The sequence below is a fragment of the Chlorocebus sabaeus genome, chromosome 2 (genome assembly GCF_047675955.1).
Source record: "Chlorocebus sabaeus isolate Y175 chromosome 2, mChlSab1.0.hap1, whole genome shotgun sequence".
NCBI classification, from domain to species: domain Eukaryota; kingdom Metazoa; phylum Chordata; class Mammalia; order Primates; family Cercopithecidae; genus Chlorocebus; species Chlorocebus sabaeus.
In genome coordinates this window covers 27,088,326-27,109,001 of record NC_132905.1, presented here as the reverse complement: position 1 = coordinate 27,109,001, position 20,676 = coordinate 27,088,326, and the positions used below count along the sequence as shown (strand labels likewise).

Below are 20,676 nucleotides of genomic sequence, written 5' to 3'. Positions count from 1 at the left end.
ACGTTAAGGCTAAAAGCTCTAAGAAGTCCTGTGTCCAGCCCTGAATTCTGATCCACGGTATTTGCTTGATGCTAGCCATAAGGTTGACTGAATCCTGCATCTGAAATCTTGGCACCCATTCTTGAGCAAATCTTTTCCTTGGGTGGTGGTCAGACATAGAACTGGGATATATGAACTTACTGCATAGGATATATAAATTGTGTGTGTGCTTTTTAAACAGTAATTATTTTACAACCCATAATGAATTTGTTTATAGAACCAGAACTGTTCTTCCCAAGTCGGTGTTCTTTGGTGTGTCCAAATCTGGGTCATAGCATCTAGACATAGCTCTAAGAACTGGAAGGTGACTTATCTGAATATAGACTTGTCTGATTGCATATCCTCCTACATAACTTTCTCTCTCTCTCTCTTTTTTTTTTTTTTTTTTTTGAGACAGGGTCTTGCTCTGGAGTACAGTGGCAAGATCATGGCTCACTGTAGCCTTGACATCCTGGGCTCAAGCCAACCTCCCAATTCAGCCTCCTGAGTAGCTTGGACTATAGATGCTCACCACCATGTGTGGCTATTTTTAAAAAATTTTTTGTAGCAATGGGCTCTCACTATGTTACCTACAATGGTCTTGAACTCCTCGGTTCAAGCCACCCTCCCGGCTTGGCCTCCCGAAGTGCTGGGATTATAGACATAAGTCACTGTGCTCTCACTCTATGAGTGCCAGAATTCCTGAGTTCATCATCACTGGATATTCTCCCTGCCCTGTGCCACCACCACTGTACAGGACCTGTAACAATGGTTGTTTGCTTATTTGCTAATAAATATAGTTAATAACTGTATATAAGACAGAGTGCAGTGACGCACACCTGTAATCCCAGCACTTTGGGAGGCCAAGGCAGATGGATCACTTGAACCCAGGAGTTCAAGACTGGCCTTGGCAACATGGTGAAACCCCATCTCTACAAAAAATATAAAAATTAGCCAGGCCGTGGCTGAGCCAAGAATCACTTGGGCCTGGGAGGTCAAGGCTGCAGTGAGCTGTGACTGTCCCACTGTACTCCAGCCTGGGTGACAGAGCAAGACATGGTCTCAAACAAACAAACAAACAAACAAAAGGTTAGGTGCAGTGGCTGACGCCTGAAATCCCAGCACTTTGGGAGGCCAAGGAGGGCGGATCACCTGAGATCCGGAGTTCAAGACCAGCCTGGCCAACATGGCAAAACCCCGTCTCTACTAAAAATACAAAAATTAGCTGGGCGTGGTGGCAGGTATCTGTAATCCCAGCTACTCGGGAGGCTGAGGCAGGAGAATCACTTGAACCTGGGAGGCGGAGGTTGCAGTGAGCCGAGATCGCACCATTGCACTCCAGCCTGGGCCACAAGAGTGAGACTGTATCTCAAAAAAAAAAAAAAAAAAAAAAAGAAAGAAAAAAAGAAAAAAAAGAAAGAAATTGTGTAGCAGAATTTGATCTGAAACCTATATATACAGGAAGTGGCGAACTCTCAGTCACCTCAAGTTTCTTTGGCAGACACTTATCAAAAAGAAAACAAAACAGAAAACGACATCATCTATTATCTTTTGCTTCTACTCTCTACTTCACTGCTCTTGTGGCTCAGATACTTGCTAGCAGTTAGTTTCACATAGAAAAAACACAAAACAGGCAAGGGATCCACAGCTTTCTAGCTAACCTGATGTCTGGTTTTGGAGGAACAGAAAAACCACCCCAGATAGGTAAGCAACATGTATAACAAATACAGAAAAAGGCTTTTTAATAGTTTGTCAGTGTTACTGTCTGCATTTATTGTTGTTGTTTTGTTTTTTTGAGATGGAGTCTCACTCTGTCACCCAGACTGGAGTGCAGTGGCAGGATCTTGGCTCACTGCAACCTCTGCCACCCAAGTTCAAGTGATTCTCCTGCCTCAGTCTCCTGAGTAGTTGGGATTACAGGTGCCTGCCACTGCACCCACTGCACCTGGCTAATTTTTGCAGTTTTACTAGAGACAGGTTTCACCATCTTGGCCAGGCTGGTCTCGAACTCCTGATCTCATGATCCACCCACCTCGGCCTCCCAAAGTACTGGGATTACAGGTGTGAGCCACCGCGCCTGGCCAGGGTTACTGTCTTATATACTCCTCATTGCCTTGAAAACGCTCCAGAATAACACACTTATGTAAAAAGAATTGAGTTTGGCCTATTATCCTCAAAAAGTCAGATTCTAGGACATTATTAAAAGATCTTTTTGGTGAATGAAATCTTAAAAGTTTATATCCCAGTGGACACCATAATGATTATGGGTATTTTTATAATTTAAAAACTTGTTTTAATTCATCAGATTTTCTTTCAAGAATTTATCCTAAGGATGTGGCCTAAATATTTAAGCTACAAATGATACTCATCACAGAGCTGTGCATAACTAGAAGCAACCTGGCCAGGCGTGGTGGCTTACACCTGTCAGCCCAGAACTTTGGGAGGCCAAGGTAAGGAGATTGCTTGAGTCCAGGAGTTGGAGACCAACTTGGGCAACATGGAAAAATCCCACCTCTACAAAAAATTAGTTGGGTGTGACAGCAAGACTGAGATGAAAGGAACGCTGGAGGTCAGGGCTGCAGTGAGCCATGATTGTGCCACTGCATTTCTGCCTGGGTAACAGAGTGAGATCCTGTCTCAGAAAAGAAAAAAAGAAAAGAAAAGAAAAAAGAAAAGAGAAAGGAGGGCAGGGGAGGGGGAGGGGAGGAGAAGGGATGGGGATGGGGAGAAGAGAGGAAAGGAGAGTGGGGGATAGGAGAGGACAAGACAAGACAAGACAAGAAAAGAGAAGAAAAAAGGAGAAATGACCTAAATGTCTCACACTGTGGCATTAAAGAAATCACAGTACCTAGACTTGGCACAGTGGCTCATGCCTGTAATCCTAGTACTTTGGGAGGCCAAGGTGGGCGGGTCACTTGAGCTCACGATTTCAAGACCAGCCTGAGCAAACATGGCAAAATCCTGTCTCTACAAAAAATATAAAAATTAGCCAGGGTGATGGCTCATGCCTGTAGTTCCAGCTATTCGGGAGGCTGAGGTGGAAGGATTACTTGAGTCTGGGAGGTCGATGCTGCAGTGAGTCATGATCATACCACTGCACTCCAGTGTAGGTGACAGAACAAAACCCTATCTCAAACAAAGCAAAACAAAACAAAAAAATCACAGTATATACACTGTATATATTACATACACCTTAAATACATGGAAAGATGAGACAAGGGAAAGGAGGTAGACAGAAGAGGTGTATGAATAGTAACCATTTGATTTTCTTTTCTTTGAAAAAAGATTACTAGTGCCTGAAGTCTTAGCATGATGGTGGCAAGAGCGTGCAGTCTTGCCTGTGGTAGCAGAATTACCTATAAATAACACTTATATGAACAGGACATTTTCTTTTGTGTGTGTGTGTGCGACAGAGTCTCACTCTGCTGCCAGGCTGGAGTGCAGTGGCGTGATCTCGGCTCACTGTAACCTCCGACTCCCGGGTTCAAGTGATTCTCCTGCCTCAGGCTCCCGAGTAGCTGGGACTACAGACACATACCACCACAACTAGTTAATTTTTGTATTTTTTAAAGTAGAGATGGAGTTTCACCATGTTGGCCAGGATGGCCTTGATCTCTTGACCTCGTGATCTGACCGCCTTGGCCTCCCAAAGTGCTGAGATTACAGGCGTGAACCACCACGCCCAGCCAGGACATTTTTTTAATAGACTCCTCAGGAAGATTACTGTCAGCTACCTTGTTTTCTCTGTCATTCAGATAAGAATTTTATTAAGTCTCTTTTATATGTTTCATTAACATGTATAAGTAGACTAGAAAATTTCTTCCAAAACACAATTAACGGGGGACAAATTAATGGTTTCAATAAACTATACCAGCACATTCTAATCTCAAACATAATTGTTTTCAAAACGTGTGTGTATTGTCTACCTCACCTCCTCATGATTCACATTTCCATGTTGTCTGACACCCACTGTATTATGTACAGTGTGATCCAATGTGTTTTACATATAGTATGTTAAATTGGATAACTTACCACAATCTATCATTTCAAAGTCATCATTTATATTTTTATTATATGCCACAAATTCTCTTGGAATACTTTTCAGCAGAACACTTCTATATACCTACACACCAGAGGGGAAAAAAAGGACTGCTCAGTCACAGAGGTACATGTTAAACAAAATCAAAGTGAGAAGAGCAAAATATCAAGCCAATGAAAAACTATTTGTCTGTATAAGTGATACTCAAGGGTAAAATGTTATTAGCTCTAGTAAGCATAGATTATAACACATACCATAAAAGAGGGGATACTGGAGAAGAGCTTACCATCTAAGATGGGCTTAGTTTATAAAATAGAAGAAATAGCAACTAAAGACTGATGATTGGGTTTTACTAAATAAAAGCAACTTCAAAGACCTGAATTTGGTCAGGTGCAGTGGCTCACACCTGTAATCCCAGCACTTTGGGAGGCCAAGGCGGGCAGATCACTTGAGGCCAGGCATTCAAGACCAGCCTGGCCAACATGGTGAAAGCCTGTCTCTACTAAAAATACAAAAATTAGCTGGGCATGGAAGCACACACTTGTAATTCCAGCTACTAGGGAGGCTGAGGCAGGAGAACTGTTTGAAGCCAGGGGTGAAGGTTGCACTGAGCTGAGATTGCACCACTGCGCTCCAGCCTGGACAACAGAGCAAGACTCTGTCTCAAATACAAAACAAAAGAAAACAAACAAACAAACAAAAAACAAAAGACCTGAATTAATTCCTCCTTTTTAATTCCTTACACAACAATCGATTGGTCTTTTTTTTTTTCTTTTTAGAGACAGGGTCTCACTCCATGGCTCAGACTAGAGTGCAGTGGCACAATCATGGCTCACTGTAGCATTGACCTCCTGGGCTCAAGCAATCTGCCTGCCTTGGCTTCCTTAACTGGTGGGATTACAGGCGTGAGCCACTGTGCCTGGCCAAGAGTCGTTTGTTCTTAATGCAGCTTGTTTTTCTGCCCCCAGCCCATTCCCATCTCCTTTCAGACGACCACATGAAAATCTTTTCCCTTCCCTGCCCCTGAACTATCTCACCTCTGAGATAGCTGGAAAGGCATGATCCATTCCCCCTTGCACTATATTATAGGTTACTGGTATTAAGAGGATATTCAGGGAGCCATGGCTTGGCCCATTTTTGACTCACACTAACCTCACCTTAATGATCTTCAAGGACAATCTAAAGCTTTCTAGGCTCTGTTCCTGAGGGATTTTCCTGAAGAAGCCCAGAAAATCTTAGCTTATCACAGGATATAACAAATGCCTGTACTTGGTTCTTCAAATGTCTCTATATTGCTTGCTATAATGTATTTTAGGGCTTAAAGCTCTCTTAGAAGGGGATATAACTACTAATACTGAGGCCACATCTCTGTGCTGGTCTGCAATCTAGGCCACTCTCACTCTCTGGCTACAATTTCCAGGGCCAGAGAAGAGACCATTATGCTTCCTAAGAGCAGAGCAACCAGGTTCTTGAATGATCAAACCCTTAAGGTAATTTACTTGTGTTCTTCAGGTACAATAATAACAACAATATGACATTAACATTCATTAAATGCTTATTGTGTGCCAGTCCACTCTGCTACTATGACCGAAAGGTTTCATGCAATTTTCACCACAGCGAGAACAATATAATCAGAAATGTTTAACATCTATTCAAAGATGCAAACATTAGGGTGCTTAGCAGATGGCAAAAGAAGCTGTAGTTAGGTTAATGAACCCTAAAATTTCACTGGGTTTAAATATCATTAAAAAAATAAAGTTATATAATTAAAGAATATTATTATTATACATATCTTTTTTTTTTTTTTTTTTTTTTTCTGAGACAGAGTCTCGCTCTGTCAGCCAGGCTGGAGTGCAGTGGAACAATCTTGGCTCACCGCAACCTCCGCCTCCCGGGCTCAAGCAATTCTCCTGCATCAGCCTCCCGAGTAGCTGGGATTACAGGCGTGTGCCACCATGCCTGGCTAATTTCTGTATTTTTAGTAGAGACAGGGTTTTACCATGTTGGCCAGACTGGTCTCGAATTCCTGACCTCAGGTAATCCACCTGACTCTGCCTCCCAAAGTGCTGGGATTACAGGCGTGAGCCATTATACATATCTTTCATTAAATGAACAAATAGAATGGCAGAACTTATGAGAAGTATATGAAAGTATATGGATGAATCGGAAACAGTTAGATTTCCTGGCTTCTACTGAAATTGTCCTTTGATGAAATTATCTCTTGAGTTTTAATGTTATCCATTAAAACAGAAAATCTGAAGTATATTAAAACTATAAAATAAGTTTACCTTTTATATAACTTGTCAGTGGAAAACAGTAAATCTATTTTTGGACAGTAGGAGAAATAATGTAACTCACGTGACTATTAGCTTGGGGCTGATTCCTGTAACTTTTCATAATTTCTTGAAAAGTTCTTTCTTCTTTTGTTACCTAAGGAAAATAAAAACTGCATTTATCAAATGCTTTTTGAAAGAAAAATGGCTCTGAACAAAACTTCAATTATAAGTTGGCACTGAGAGCAACCTTGCAGAAAACCATTAACCCCAGGCCAGTCCATGACTAAAACCCACTAACATTTATGATTTTTTTCTACCTTTACAGTTCAGGCTTTGTAGCCTGTGGGGAATCACTTAATAGTTTCATTAATCAAAAAGCACTGAAACTGTTATGCTGTGACTCTACTGAAAATCCATTTCTTTATATAAAAAAAGATATAAGAAAACTCAGATCTGTTTAATGCCCTGCAGTCTCCAGTTTTATTAATTTTAAGTACTTACTTAAAAGTAAATTAACTACATACAAAGGATTAAAAATATCTTACGTGATGATCCTCAATCAAACTGAGTGGCTATTATAGGATTAGGTTTTAACATTTCAGGACAGACTGTAGGGTTTCTAATGTTTAGACAGAAGTCACAGTGGTGGCCAAGAGGAAGAAAAAGGAATTCCTTCTGGGATCTCTGTGATCATAAACGTCACTTAAGTTACTCCTTTCCCTTGCTTCACTGTCCGTTAGTCCTAACCCTGTTCTCTATAATGATGAGCTAGAAATGGCAAAGCCTGAACTCTAACAGTCTTCTGGAAAACACACCATTAGTTAGTAACATTTATCTTTTAAGTTTTTAATTCTTTTTTTTTTTTTTTTTTTTTTGAGATAGAGTCTCGCTCTGTCATCTAGGCTGGAGTGCAGTGGCATGATCTTGGCTTACTGCAACCTCCGCCTCCCGGGTTCAAGTGATTCTCCTGCCTCAGGAGTCCTTCCTGAGTAGCTGGGACTACAGGAGTGTGCCACCACGCCCAGCTAATTTTTGTATTTTTAGTAGAGACAGGGTTTCACCGTGTTAGCCAGGATGGTCTCGATCTCCTGACCTCGTGATCTGCCTGCCTTAGCCTCCCAAAGTGCTGGGATTATAGGTGTGAGCCCACGCCCGGCCCTTCAGGTTGAGTTTTCTAACTGCAACTTCATCATTCTGCAAATCAGCAAGATTCACTTCAAACACATGACTCTTGAGGCTATCAGATGCAATTTGGTTCCTTGAGTCCTGGTAACTAGTGTCTTTCTAGTATTTCTTGTATTGAACATAGTCGGTGCTTTTTTACATCAAACTAATCTTTCTTAAAAAATGAATCAACCATTTTCTTCTTGGATCCCTTTTAGTTGCCTTTTGTATGGTGCATGTTCTCATTAACCGCCATAGTGCTGCAGAAACAATTATTAAGACCTATTATTTATTTATTTATTTATTTATTTATTTGAGACGGAGTCGTGCTCTGTCGCCCAGGCTGGAGTGCAGTGGCGCAATCTCATCTCACTGCAAGCTCCGCCTCCCAGGTTCACGCCGTTCTCCTGCCTCAGTCTCCTGAGTAGCTGGGACTACAGGCGCCCATCACCACGCCCGGCTAATTTTTTGTATTTTTAGTAGAGACTGGCTTTCACCGTGTTAGCCGGGATGGTCTTGATCTCCTGACCTTGTGATCCATCCGCCTTGGGCTCCCAAAGTGCTGGGATTACAGGCGTGAGCCACCGCGCCCAGCCTAAGACCTATTTTTTACAGAGATTTCAAAGAGGCATTCTGGGAGGAGGGGTCACAAAGGAGTTTAAAAACATATGCTCTGTCTCAAAAAGCTGAAAAACCAAATCTTAACTGTATACATCTGCTAGGACTGCCAGTGTGGCCAGTGTGGTAAAGACAAATGATTGTATCAGATATATGAGAATTTTAAAAAACAAGCAAGATATGTTATTCTATGACTTAAAACACGTTGTAGCAACTAGAAAGTAAAATGCTCTTCTGAGGCAGCACAATAAATCACGAGAAAGCAATACGCAATATGGTACAGAAACTTTTTTTTTTCTTGAGACAGGAGTCTTGCTCTATTGCCCAGACTGAAGTGCAGTGTCATGATCTCGGGTCACTGCAACCTTGGCCTCCTGGGCTCAAGAGATCCTCCCACCTCAGTCTCCCAAGTAGCTGGGCCTATAGGTGCAAGCAACAATGCCCAGTTAATTTTTACATTTTTTACAGAGACAAAGTTTCACCATGTTGCCCAAGCTGATCTCGAAATCTTGGGCTCAAGTGATCTCCTTGCCTTGACCTCCCAAAGTGCTAGGATTATATGTGTGAGCCACCATGCCCAGCCTCTTCTCCCAATGTATACATTACCTTTGCCATGATATAAAAGGCACAAAGGAGGAGCTGATCCAAATGCCTGTCTTTCATTAGATCAGGGCAGTGAACTAAAGTGAATTCAAAACACGTCCATATCTTCCTTCGTAACTCATTTGAAACATCCAGTTTTAGACATAGATCACGTAAGCGTACACTTGCCAAATGATAGACCTAAAATAGAAGGTAACACATTGATGCACAACACCAAGTAAATCATTTCTCAAATTTTTATGTCTTACCACGAACACGGGCTTTCAGACCAAGATTAAAAACATAGGCTGTTGATATACTAAATTAAATAAAATTTCTGTTCTATAGCACTAGTTCACTGCTATGGCAGGAAGATATAGATGAAAGCAAAGCTACTTGAAAATTTTTTTTAAAGATGTCATCTATTACTCTATGCTGCCAACTATGTAAAGAAAAACTGAAATATAGATTTACCTGCATCATGACAATTATGAATACATAATTTTTCCTTTTTTTTTTCTTCTTAGGTGGATTCTCGCTTTGTCACCCAGGCTGGAGTGCAGTGGCACCCTCTTGCCTCACTGCAACCTCTGCCTTCTGTGTAAAGCAGTTACTGCCTTAGCCTCCCGAGTAACTGGGCATACAGTTGCAGGCCACCATGCCTAGCTAATTTTTGTATTTTTCGTAGAGGCAGGGTTTGATCATGTTGGCCAGGCTTGTCTTTAACTCCTGACCTCAAGTAATCCACGCACTGCAGCCTTCCAAAGTAATGGGATTACAGGTGTGAGCCATTGTGCCTGGCCCGAACGCATAATTTTTCAAAGCTCAGAAGTCTCTGTCTATTCTCTTTGGGTTCAGGTAAAATTGCTAGGAGGCCTAACATGCCAAATAATAAACGTTTGACTCCAAAATAAGTCAGAAAGCAAAACCATTTAAAAATTGCTCCTATATTCTACACTTTTTATGAGCACAATGGGAACAAAACAGGAATGTTAAATAAGATACAAAGCTTTTTTTTTTAAAGCATGTGAAAATAAATTCAGTTCAGTTCCCTGGCCCTAAGATCCTGCAAGACTTTTATTATTTTAAGAATTGATAACCCTGATGTGGTATTCCTAAACCAGACTATTTTATTCAAACTTTTTTTTTTTTTTTTTTTTTGAGACAGAGTCTCACTCTGTAGCCTAAGTTGGAGTGCAGTGGCACGATCTTGGCTCACTGCAACCTCCGCCTCCGGGCTCAAGTGATTCTCGTGTCTCAGCCTCCCAAGTAGCTGGGACTACAGGCAAGCATCACCATGCCTGGCTAATTTTTTTTTTTTTTTTTTTGTATTTGAGATGTGGTTTCACCACGTTGCCCAGAGTGGTCTCGAACTCCTGAGGTCAGGCGATCTGCCTGCCTCGGCCTCCCAAAGTGCTGGGATTACAGGGTGAGTCACTGCACCCGGCCCAAACTATGTCTTTAACTTTCCAGAGAGGAAAAAAAAAGAAAGTAAGTTACCCCTTACAGAAAATTATCTTTGGCAGAAAAATACCTACAAACTGAGCTTAAAAACTAATTTAAGCTACTCAGTAATCTAATATAAAGAGAGACAAATAGTTGACTCCAAAGCCACCAGTGATTTATTTTACAGCAAACAAATTTTCTGTATCCTCTCCCCTTGTTTCTGGTCCAGGCATGCTGAGGAAACAGTAGGGTCAGAGCAGAGGGAAAGACGCTAGAACTTTATATTCATGAAAGCATAAGATAAGAGATATAGTCCTAGCTAGAAGAATTAAAAATAATATGTAATTAAGTAACACTTGGTAAAGTATCTTTTACAGAACGGATCCAATGCTTACAGGATACACATATGCTGGCAGGCTTTTGATTCTAACATTCACGGCAAATTCTATTTAGGCATAGAACACCAGCATCACACTGAGTTCAGCACAGATAATCGTTATAATTTACTCAGTGAATGGTTATTTTGAATTTATTATAGATTCAGACATTTCAGTTCCTTTTATATTTTCTAGCTTCTAATCTATACTGAGTAGGTTATAATTAAATGAAAGGAAAAGGATGTTAGAGTCTAAAACAACATTCAAAATGAAGAATTCACCAAAAAAAGTCTTACTTCTTTCAAACTTAGGTTAATTATCAGAGGCAATAATTTGCCATTTTGAAAATTAAAAATGGTAAGTAAATGGGGAAACCGCCATATTTTCAAGCTCTGTATTTTAAACAGTCCTTAGGCACAGGAGGGGGTGGAGGGAGAGAAGAGAAGCCAGTAAAGGTGGTGAAAAGAGCAAGACTCTCCCTCAACCATCCTAATTGTCAACCAAAGCAGCCCTGCTTTCATATGTTTTGTTTATACTTCTGGAGACTATTTCATTCAAAGAAGGGGTTTCCCTAAAAGATGAAATTCCTTGGAGAATCAGTTGCTCCAAAATCCACAATGTAATGAAAATAAATGAGCTATAATTGAAAGGAATAGAAGACAAAGAATGGTTGTAGAAGCTATAAATGAGTTGTTTTCCAGTGTCTGTCTCCTCTTCTGCAACAACAGAACCCTTGACATTTACACCCGGCTTCCTGTAATAAAGACTGTATTTGCCCCTTTGAAAATTCTGCCTGGGCACGGTGGCTCACATCTGTAATCCCAGCACGTTGGGAAGGTGAGGTGGATGGACTGGTTGAGTCCAGGAGTTTGAAACTATCCTAAGCAACATAGCGAAACCCCTTATCTACAAAAAATTAAAAAATTAGCTGGGTGTGGTAGCCTGTGCCTATAGTCCCAGCTACTCACGAGGCTGAGGTGAGAGGATCGCTTGAGCCCGGGAGGTTGAGGCTGCAGTGAGCCAAGATCTTGCCACTGCACCCCAGCATGGGTGACTGAGCGAGACCTTGTCTCCAAAAAATAAATAAATAAATAAATAAAATTCTACAAGTGGCTACATGACTAAGTGGGAAATAAACAGCACTGGTGTATGTAACTTCTAGGACAGGTTCTGAAGGTGAGGAGGCATGCTCTTTTTCTTCCTGCTGGCTAGAACGCAGATATGATATCTGGAAGGGAAGCAGTCATCATGGACTGAGTTAGAAACCTTGTGTTGAGAACGGCCAAAAAATCCTTGAAGGGACCTGGGTTTTTTTATTTGTTGAGATGGAGTCTTGCTCTGTCGCCCAGGCTAGAGTGCGGTGTCACAATCTCGGCTCACTGCAACCCCGTTGCCCAGGTTCATGCCATTCTCCTGCTTCAGCCTCCCGATTAGCTGGGACTACAGGTGCTTGCTACCACGCCCGGGTAATTTTTTTGTATTTTTAGTAGAGATGGGGTTTCACCATGTTAGCCAGGATGATCTTGAACTCCTGACCTCGTGATCTGCCCATCCCGGCCTCCCAAAGTGCTAGGATTACAGGCGTCAGCCACCACGCCTGGCCAGGACCTGGGTTCTTAATGGTCATGGTAACCACAGCAGTCCCATACTACTTACACAGACTTTACGTGAAAGATAAATTCTCTTGTTTAAACTACTATTATTTTCAAACAGCTAAACTGAAATCTAAGAAATAAATAGATAATCACTATGCCCAAGGTCAGAAAACATGTTAGAGGTACTGTGAAAGAAATAGGATTTGATATAAAAACGTAAAAAATAATCCTCAGCCGGGTGCGGTAGCTCACGAGTGTAATCCCAGCACTTTGGGAGGCCGAGGCCGGCGGATCACAAGGTCAGGAGATCGAGACCACGGTGAAACCCCGTCTCTACTAAAAACACAAAAAATTAGCCGGGCGCGGTTGCGGGCGCCTGTAGTCCCAGCTACTCGGGAGGCTGAGGCAGGAGAATGGCGGGAATCCGGGAGGTGGAGCTTGCAGTGAGCCGAGATCGCGCCACTGCCCTCCAGCCAGGGGTACAGAGCGAGATTCCGTCTCAAAAAAAAAAAAAAAAAAAAAAATTAGCTGGCCCTGGTGGTGCGTCCCTGTAATCCCAGCTACTCGGGAGGCTGAGGCAGAGAATCGCTTGAACTAGGGAGTCGGAGGTTGCAGTGAGCCGAGATCCCACCACTGCACTCCAGCCTGGCGACAGACCGAGACTCCATCTTAAAAAAAAAAAAAAAATCTACCTGGATGGGGTGGTGCACGCCTGTGGTCCTACTACTCAGGAGGCAGGAGGAGCTCTTGAGCCTGGGAGGTAGACTGCAGTGAGCCATTATCGTGCCTCTGCACTCTAGTCTGGGCGACAGAGCAAGACCCTGTCTCAAAATAATAATAATAAAACGATTAGTAGAGAAATACACTTAAATTTGCCTGTAGACCCAGCTACTTGGAGGGTAATGAAGGAGGATCACTTGAGCCTAGGAGTTTGGGCTGTAGCATGCTGTAACTGTGCTTGTGAATAGTCACTGTACTCCAACCTGGGCAATAGAATGGGCTAGCCAACCATCTAGTTGTGGGATACACTGCAGTCATGTTTGGTTATAAATATCTGATTAACATGTCTATCTTATCAGAAGCCGATGATTCAAAATGTCCTTGTAAGAGATAGGACAAATTCAAGTTATTGTCTAAGGTCAACAGTTTTTAGTCCTTTTCCATTAATATTAAAATAATTTAAGTATTATAATAAGAACTGGTCATATGCTAATTTAAAAGGTAACACACTAGATTTATTTTATTTATTTTTTATTTTTGGAGATGGGGTCTTACTCTGTTTCTTGGGCTGGAGTGTAGTAGCACCTTCTTAGCTCACTGCAGCCTTGAAATCATGGGCTCATGTTATCCTTCCACTTTAGCCTCCTGAGTAGCTGGGACTACAGGCATGTGCCACTATGCTGGCTAATTTTTTAAGTTTTTGGTAGAGACTGGGTCTCGCTATGTTGCCCAGGCTGGTCTTGAACTGCAAGCCTCAAGTAATCCTCCTGCCTCGGCCTCTGAAAATACTGAGATTACAGGCATGAGCCACCATGCCTGGCCTAGATTTATAATAAAAATTATGAGTAACAGCTGGGCATGGTGGCACATGCCTGTAATCCCAGCACTTTGGGAGGCTGTGGTGGGCAGATCACCTGAGGTCAGGAGTTTGAGACCAGGCTGGCCAATATAGTGAAACCCCGTTTCTACTAAAAATACAAAAATTAGCCAGGTGTGGTGGTGCACACCTGTAGTCCCAGCTACTTGGGAGGGTGAGGCAGGTGAATCACTTGAACCTGGGAGACAGAAGCTGTAGTGAGCCGAGATCATGCTACTGCATTCCAGCCTGGGAGACAGAGTAAGACTCTGTCTCAAAAGTAAATAAATAAATAATGGCTTGGGCATGGTGACTCACACAGTAATCCCAATGCTTTGGGAGGTCAAAGAGGGAGGATCACTTGAGCCCAGGAGTTCAAGGCTACAGTGAGCCATATTCATGCCACTGCGCTATAGCTTTGGTAACAGAGCAAGACCTTGTCTCTAAAAAAAAAAACAATTAAAAAGAATATATAGCCTTCTCACAGTATCCCATCAATCTTTAGAATGATTCTTTGCTGATTCAGATTCATCCATGAGATCCAACATGTATTTGTCCCACAGTGAACTCCATTCTACAGCAACATAACACAATGGAGTTTCAGTTAATTCCAGAGGCTGGCCAACTACTTACTCAAAGTTACAAAAGAATACAAGCTAGCAAAAAACGTAAGTTAGATCTGAAAACAGAATCAAATCCTGTGAGCCTGAGTCTAAACTTATAGCTCACCAGGATCATAATGTTCTCTTGAAAGGTCAAATGTATTTTTTAAGTGGCTAAAGGTACATCACTTGACAGCAAAGCCAGACTAAACATAAGAAAAAATACAGACCACTATCTCTTGTGAATATTGGTGCAAAAATCCTCAACTAAATACTGGCAAAACAAATTCAACAGCATATGAAGAGGGTTATACACCATGACCAAGTAGAACTTATTTTTAGAAGGTAAGGATAATTTGAAATAAGGAAATCAATCTGTATAACACACCATATTGAAAGGACAAAGGGAAAATGGCCACAGAATTATTTCAAGTGATACAGGAAAGCATTTGACAAAATGTAACACCCTTTCATGATAAAAAATACTCTAAAAGCTAGGAAGAGAGAAGGAAACTACCTAAACAAAATAAAGGATATACAGTAATCCCTTGGTATACACAGGAGATTTCTTCCAGGAGCTCCTGCATATACCTGAATATATGCATACTCAAGTCCTCCATTTTGCCCTGTAGAATCCCCATGTACAAAAAGCTGGCCCTCTATATACACAGGTATCACATCCCTCAAATACTGTATTTTCATTCTGTGTCGGCTGAAAAAAATTTGTATACAAGTGGACTTGTACAGTGCAAAAACATGTTGTTCAAGGGTCAACTGTATATAAAAAACCTACAGCTAACATCATTCTCAAATTGAAAACCTGAAAGGTGTTCCCCTAAGATCAGGAGTAAAACAAAGATGTTTGCTTTCACCACTTTTATTCAACATAGAACTGGAATTCCTAGCCAGAGCAATTAGGCAGGAAAAATAAATCCAAATTGGAAAGAAAGAAGTAAAATTATCTTTGTTCATAGATGACATAATCTTATGTATGGAAAACTCAAAAAACCTAAAGAATCCATAAAACCTGACAGAACTAATAAATAAATCAGCAAAGCTGCAAGATAAGAAAATCAATACAACATCACTTGTGTTCCTTTACATTACATTAACGAACAATCTAAAAAATGAAATTAAGACAATTCCACTTACTTACAATAGCATCAAAAATAATACAATACTTAGGAATAATCTTAAGCAAGGACTTGTCTTGCAAAAGACATATACTGAAAACTACAAAATGTTGCTGAAAGAAATTAAAGAAGACGTGAATGAAAAGACATCCTATGATCATGGACTGGAAGACTTAATATTCTTAAGATGTCAATGCTAGCCAATGCAATGTCCATACTCAATGCAATCTCTGTCAAAATTCCAACAATGTTTTTGCAGAAAGAGAAAAATCTATCCTGAAACTCATACAGACTCTCAAGAAATCTTGAATAGCTAAAACAATCTTAAGAAAGAAAAATAAAGTTGGAGGTCTCACACCTCCTGATTTTAAAACTTTTGACACAAAGCTACGGTTATCAAAACAGTGTGGTACTGAATACAGATAGACATATAGTCCAATGAATAGAATACAGAGTCCAGAATTAAACTCCCATATCTATGCTCAAGTGACTTTTCAACAAGGATTCTAAGCTCATTCAATGGGAAAGGGCAGTCTTTCAACAAATAGTGCTGGGAAAAGATATCCATGTGTAAAAGAATGACTTTAGACCCTTATCTAACACCATATACAAAAATTAAAATGGGCTGGGTGTAGTGGCTCATGGCTGTAATCCCAGCACTTTGGGAGGCTGAGGCGGGCAGATCACTTAAGCTCACAAGTTCCAGACCAGCCTGGGCAACATGCTGAAACCCCGTCTCTACAAAAAAAATGCAAAAACAGGCCAGGTGTGGTGGCTCATGCCTGTAATCCTAGCACTTTGGGAGGCCAAGGTGGGTGAATCACCTGAGGTCATTAGTTTGAAACCAGCCTAACCAGTATGGTGAAACCTCGTCTCTACTAAAAATACAAAAATTAAACGGGCGTGGTGGCATGTGCCTGTAGTCCCAGTTACTCAGGAGGTTGAGACAGGAGAATTGCTTGAACCCAGGAGGCAGAGGTTGCAGTGAGCCGAGACTGCGCCACTGCTCTCCAGCCTGGGCAACAGAGTGAGACTCTGTCTCAAAAAAAAAAAAGAAAATTAGCTGGGCATGGTGGCACATGCCTGTAGTCTCAGCTGCTCGGGGCGTTGAGGTGGGAGGATCATTTGAACCCGGGAGGCGGAGGCTGCAGTGAGCTGTGACTGCGCGACTGCACTCCAGCCTGGGTGACAAAGTGAGACTGTCTCAAAAAAAAATAGACATAATAAATATAAGAGCTAAAAACTATAAAACTCTTAGATGAAAACATAGGGGAGAAGTTTTATAATACTGGATTTGGCAATTATTTCTTGTATATGACACCAAAAACAGAGACAAAACATGAAAAGAATAAATTGACTTTATTAAAATTAAAAACTTTCATGTGTCAAGAACACTATCAATGGAATGAAAAGACAACCCATAGAATGGGAGAAAATACTTGTAAATAGTATATTTTATAGGGGATTAATATCTAGAATACATAAAGAACTCCTACAATTCAACAAAAACAAAACCCATAATTAAAAAAATGGGCAAAAGACTTGAATAGACATTTCTACAATGAAGATATATAGATGAGCAAAAACACATGAAAAGATACTCAATATTACTAATCAGTAGGGAAATGAAAATCGAAATTATAATAAGATGTCTCTTTACACCCATTGGATGGCCATTATCAAAAAAACAAACAAACCAGAAAACACGAAATGTTGGCAAGGATGTGAAGAACTTGGAACACTTGCGCCTTGCTGGTAGGAATATAAAATGGTCCAGCCACTGTGGAAAACGGTACAGTGGTTCCTCAGAAAATGAAATACTAAATTACTCTCCCATTTCTGGGAATATGCCCAAAGAAATTGAAAGCAGAGACTTGAATAGATATTTATTGCTATTTTTTTTTCTTCTTAAGACAGGGCCTTGTTCTGTTGCCCAGGCTGGAGTGCAGTGGTGCGATCTTGGCTCACTGTAGCTTCAACCTCCTGGGCTCAAGTGATCCTCACACCTCAGCCTCCGAAATAGACAGGACTATAGGCATCTGCCACCACACCTGGCTGTTTTTTTTTTTTTTTAAATAGAGATAGGGTCTCACTGTGTTGCCCAGAGTGGTCTCAAACCCCTGGGTTCAAGTGATCCTCCTGCCTCAGCCTCACAAAGCACTGGGCTTACAGGCATGAGCAACCATGCCTGGTTTGAACAGACACCTGTACACAAATGTTCACAGCAGCATTATTCACTATAGCCAAAAGGCAGAAGCAACCCAAATGCCCATCAACAGATGAATGAATAAACAAAATGTGATATTAAATAGAAAGTACATTCATACGATGGAATATTTTTTATTTTGTTCTTTTTTTCTTTTCTTCATACAATGGAATATTATTCAGCCTTGAAAAGGAAGGAAATTCTGGCACAAGATATATGGATGAACCTAGAAGACATTATGCTAAGCCAGTCACACACAAAAAAAACAAAAAACAAATACCGTATGATTTCACTCATATGAGGAACCTAGAGTAGTCAAATTCACAGAAACAGAAAGTAGAATAGTAGTTGCCAGAAGCTGGGGAAAGGGAGAAATGGATACAGAATTTCAGAATGAGAAGATGAAAAAGTTCTGAAGATAGATGGTAGTAATACTGAAAAGCTGCACAACGATATGAATGTATTTAATACCATTGAACTGTACACTTAAAAATGGTTAAAATGGTAAATTTTGTGTTATATATATTAGGAAAAAAACAGACCAAAGTCTGTCTCTGTTACTCAATCTTTCTTCCATATTATTTAATATAAACTCTTTTTAAATGCTGTAAAAACACATACCTTTCTGTAAAAGAGTGCTAAGGACCCAGTTCTCTTTGGCCTGCTTATTCCAGTTGAATGTACCTCTTGTGCTTTAGTCAGACTGGTCTGTTTTGGAGAAGCACCAATTAATGAATGAGCAGTAAGTGATACAGGACTCTTGACTTTGGACTCTTGATTTGTATTCATGGAAATAGGTAGTGTGATCTCTGCAGCATCATTTGCAACACCTGAATGTATAAGCATTATTAGAAATAATCTGCATATGTTCTAGGAAAGTTGTCAACTATATATATTTTGTCAATTATATATATATATATCTGTGTGTATAAGAAGGCTACAAAATAGTAATTCTAGGTTATGATTGATTTTTTTTTTTTTTTTTGAGACAGGATCTCCCTTGGTCACTCAGGTTGGAGTGCAGTGGCGCCATCTCAGCTCACTGTGGCCTCGACCTTCTGGGCTCAAGTGATCCTCCCACCTCAAGCCCTGCAAATAGCTGGGACTACAGGTGCAAACCACCATGCCTGGCTAACTTTTTTTTTTTGAGGTGGAGTCTTGTTTTGTCACCCAGGCTGGAGTGCAGTGGTGTGATCTCAGCTCACTGCAACCTCTGCCTCCCAGGTTCAATTCTCCTGCCTCAGCCTCCTGAGTAGCTGTAACTACAGGTGCATGCCACCACACCCAGCTAATTTTTAAAATATTTTCAGTAGAGATGGGTTTCACCATGTTAGCCAGAATGTCTCGATCTCCTACCTTGTGATCCACCCTCCTTGGCCTCCCAAAGTGCTGGGATTACAGTCGTGAGCCACCATGCCCGGCCTGTACTTTTTTAGAGATGGGAGTTTTGCCACGTCACCCAGGTTAGTCTCGAACTCATGAGCTCAAGCCATCTGCCTGCCTCGGCCTCCCAAAATGCTAGGATTACAGGCATGAGCCACCGCAGCTAGCCATTTTTTTTTTTTTTTGAGATGGAGTCTCACTCTGTCACCCAGGTGGGAGTGCAGTGGCCTGATCTCGGCTCACTGAGACCTCTGCCTCCCAGGTTCAAGCAATTCTCCTGCCTCAGCCTCCTGAGTAGCTAGGACTATAGGCATGCACCACCACACCCGGCTAATATTTTTTCTGTATTTTTAGTAGAGACAGGGTTTCACCACGTTTGCCAGGCTGGTCTCAAACTCCTGACTTCAAGTGATCCACCTACCTCAGCCTCCCAAAGTGCTAGAATTACAGGCATGAGCCACTGTGCCCAGTATCCCCACCTTTTTTTTTTTTTTTTTTTAAGACGTCTTGCTCTGTTGTCCTGGCTGGAGTACAGTTGTGTGATCACGGCTCACTGTAGCCTCAAATTCCCAGGCTCAAGTGATTCTCCTGCCTCAGCCTACCAAGTAGCTGGGACCACAGGCACACATCACCACGCCAGCTAATTTAATTTCTTTGTAGAGGTAGGATATTGCTATGTTGCCCAGTCTGGGTCTCAAACTCTTGGGCTAAAGTGATCCTCTTGCCTCAGTCTCCCAAAGTGCTGGGATTACAGGTGAAAGCTACCATGCCCCATATAAATTCTTATTTTCTAGAAACAAGAATATTCGGTTTTGTTTTCATACTTTAAATTTATTGGAAAAAAAGCAAATTTTGTTCTCATTTTGTATGTGCCTGTGATGCATTTATAGTTTAAATTTATTGGAAAAAAAAGCAATTTTTTAAACATTTTGAGCACTTGAGATGTTAGTCAAAAAACAGAATTTTTGCTCAGTGCATACATATTCGTAAGCTCAGATAAGAACATTTTAAAAGTAGCTCAGGAGTTCGAGACCTGGGCAACATGGTAAAACCCCATGTGTACCACAAATACAAAAAAATTAGCTGGGAGTGGTGGCACTTGCCTGTGGACCCAGCTACTCAGGAGGCTGAGGTGGGACGATCACTTGAACCTGGGAGCAGAGGTTGCAGTGAGATGAGATCATGCTGCTGTACTCCAACGTGGGTGACAGAGTGAGATCCTGTCTCAAAAAATAAAAACAGAAGAAAAGAAAAAGTAAAATCAGTCTAAACAAACAAAGAGGACAGTAAATTTATAAAATTTGAAAATAAAAAAAAAAACTATAGGTTCAAAACAAAAGACAAGGTGGAGCACAGAGGATTTATAGGGCAGTGAAACTACTCTGTATGCAAGCTATAGTGACAGCCACATGTCATTATACATTCTCAAAATCAATAAATTATTCCATACCAAGAGTGAACCCTAATGTAAACTACCGGCTTTGGGTAATGTGTCAATAATGTAGGTTCATCAACTGTAACAAATGTAGCATTCTGGTGTGGAATACTGATAATGGGGAGGCTCTACATGCCTCTGGTAGGAGAAAGGGGAATATGAGAAATGTCTGTACCTTCCTCTGAATTTTGCTGTGAATCTACAACTGCTCTAAAAAATCAAATCC

At 41.1% G+C, this 20,676-nt stretch overlaps 1 protein-coding gene across 5 annotated transcripts in view; it reads right to left on the bottom strand.

The window, feature by feature from the left end:
- LOC119619406 (retinoblastoma-like protein 1) overlaps positions 1–20,676 on the bottom strand; it is an 87,370-nt gene that overhangs the window by 14,361 nt on the left and 52,333 nt on the right. For all 5 annotated transcript variants that reach the window (XM_073006753.1, XM_073006760.1, XM_073006767.1 and 2 more), the window contains 4 exons: positions 18,254–18,462; positions 8,722–8,898; positions 6,416–6,487; positions 4,051–4,141 (listed from right to left, as the gene is read on the bottom strand). In XM_073006753.1, the coding sequence (XP_072862854.1) occupies positions 4,051–4,141; positions 6,416–6,487; positions 8,722–8,898; positions 18,254–18,462 (549 nt within the window). The remainder of the gene's footprint in view (positions 1–4,050; positions 4,142–6,415; positions 6,488–8,721; positions 8,899–18,253; positions 18,463–20,676) is intronic.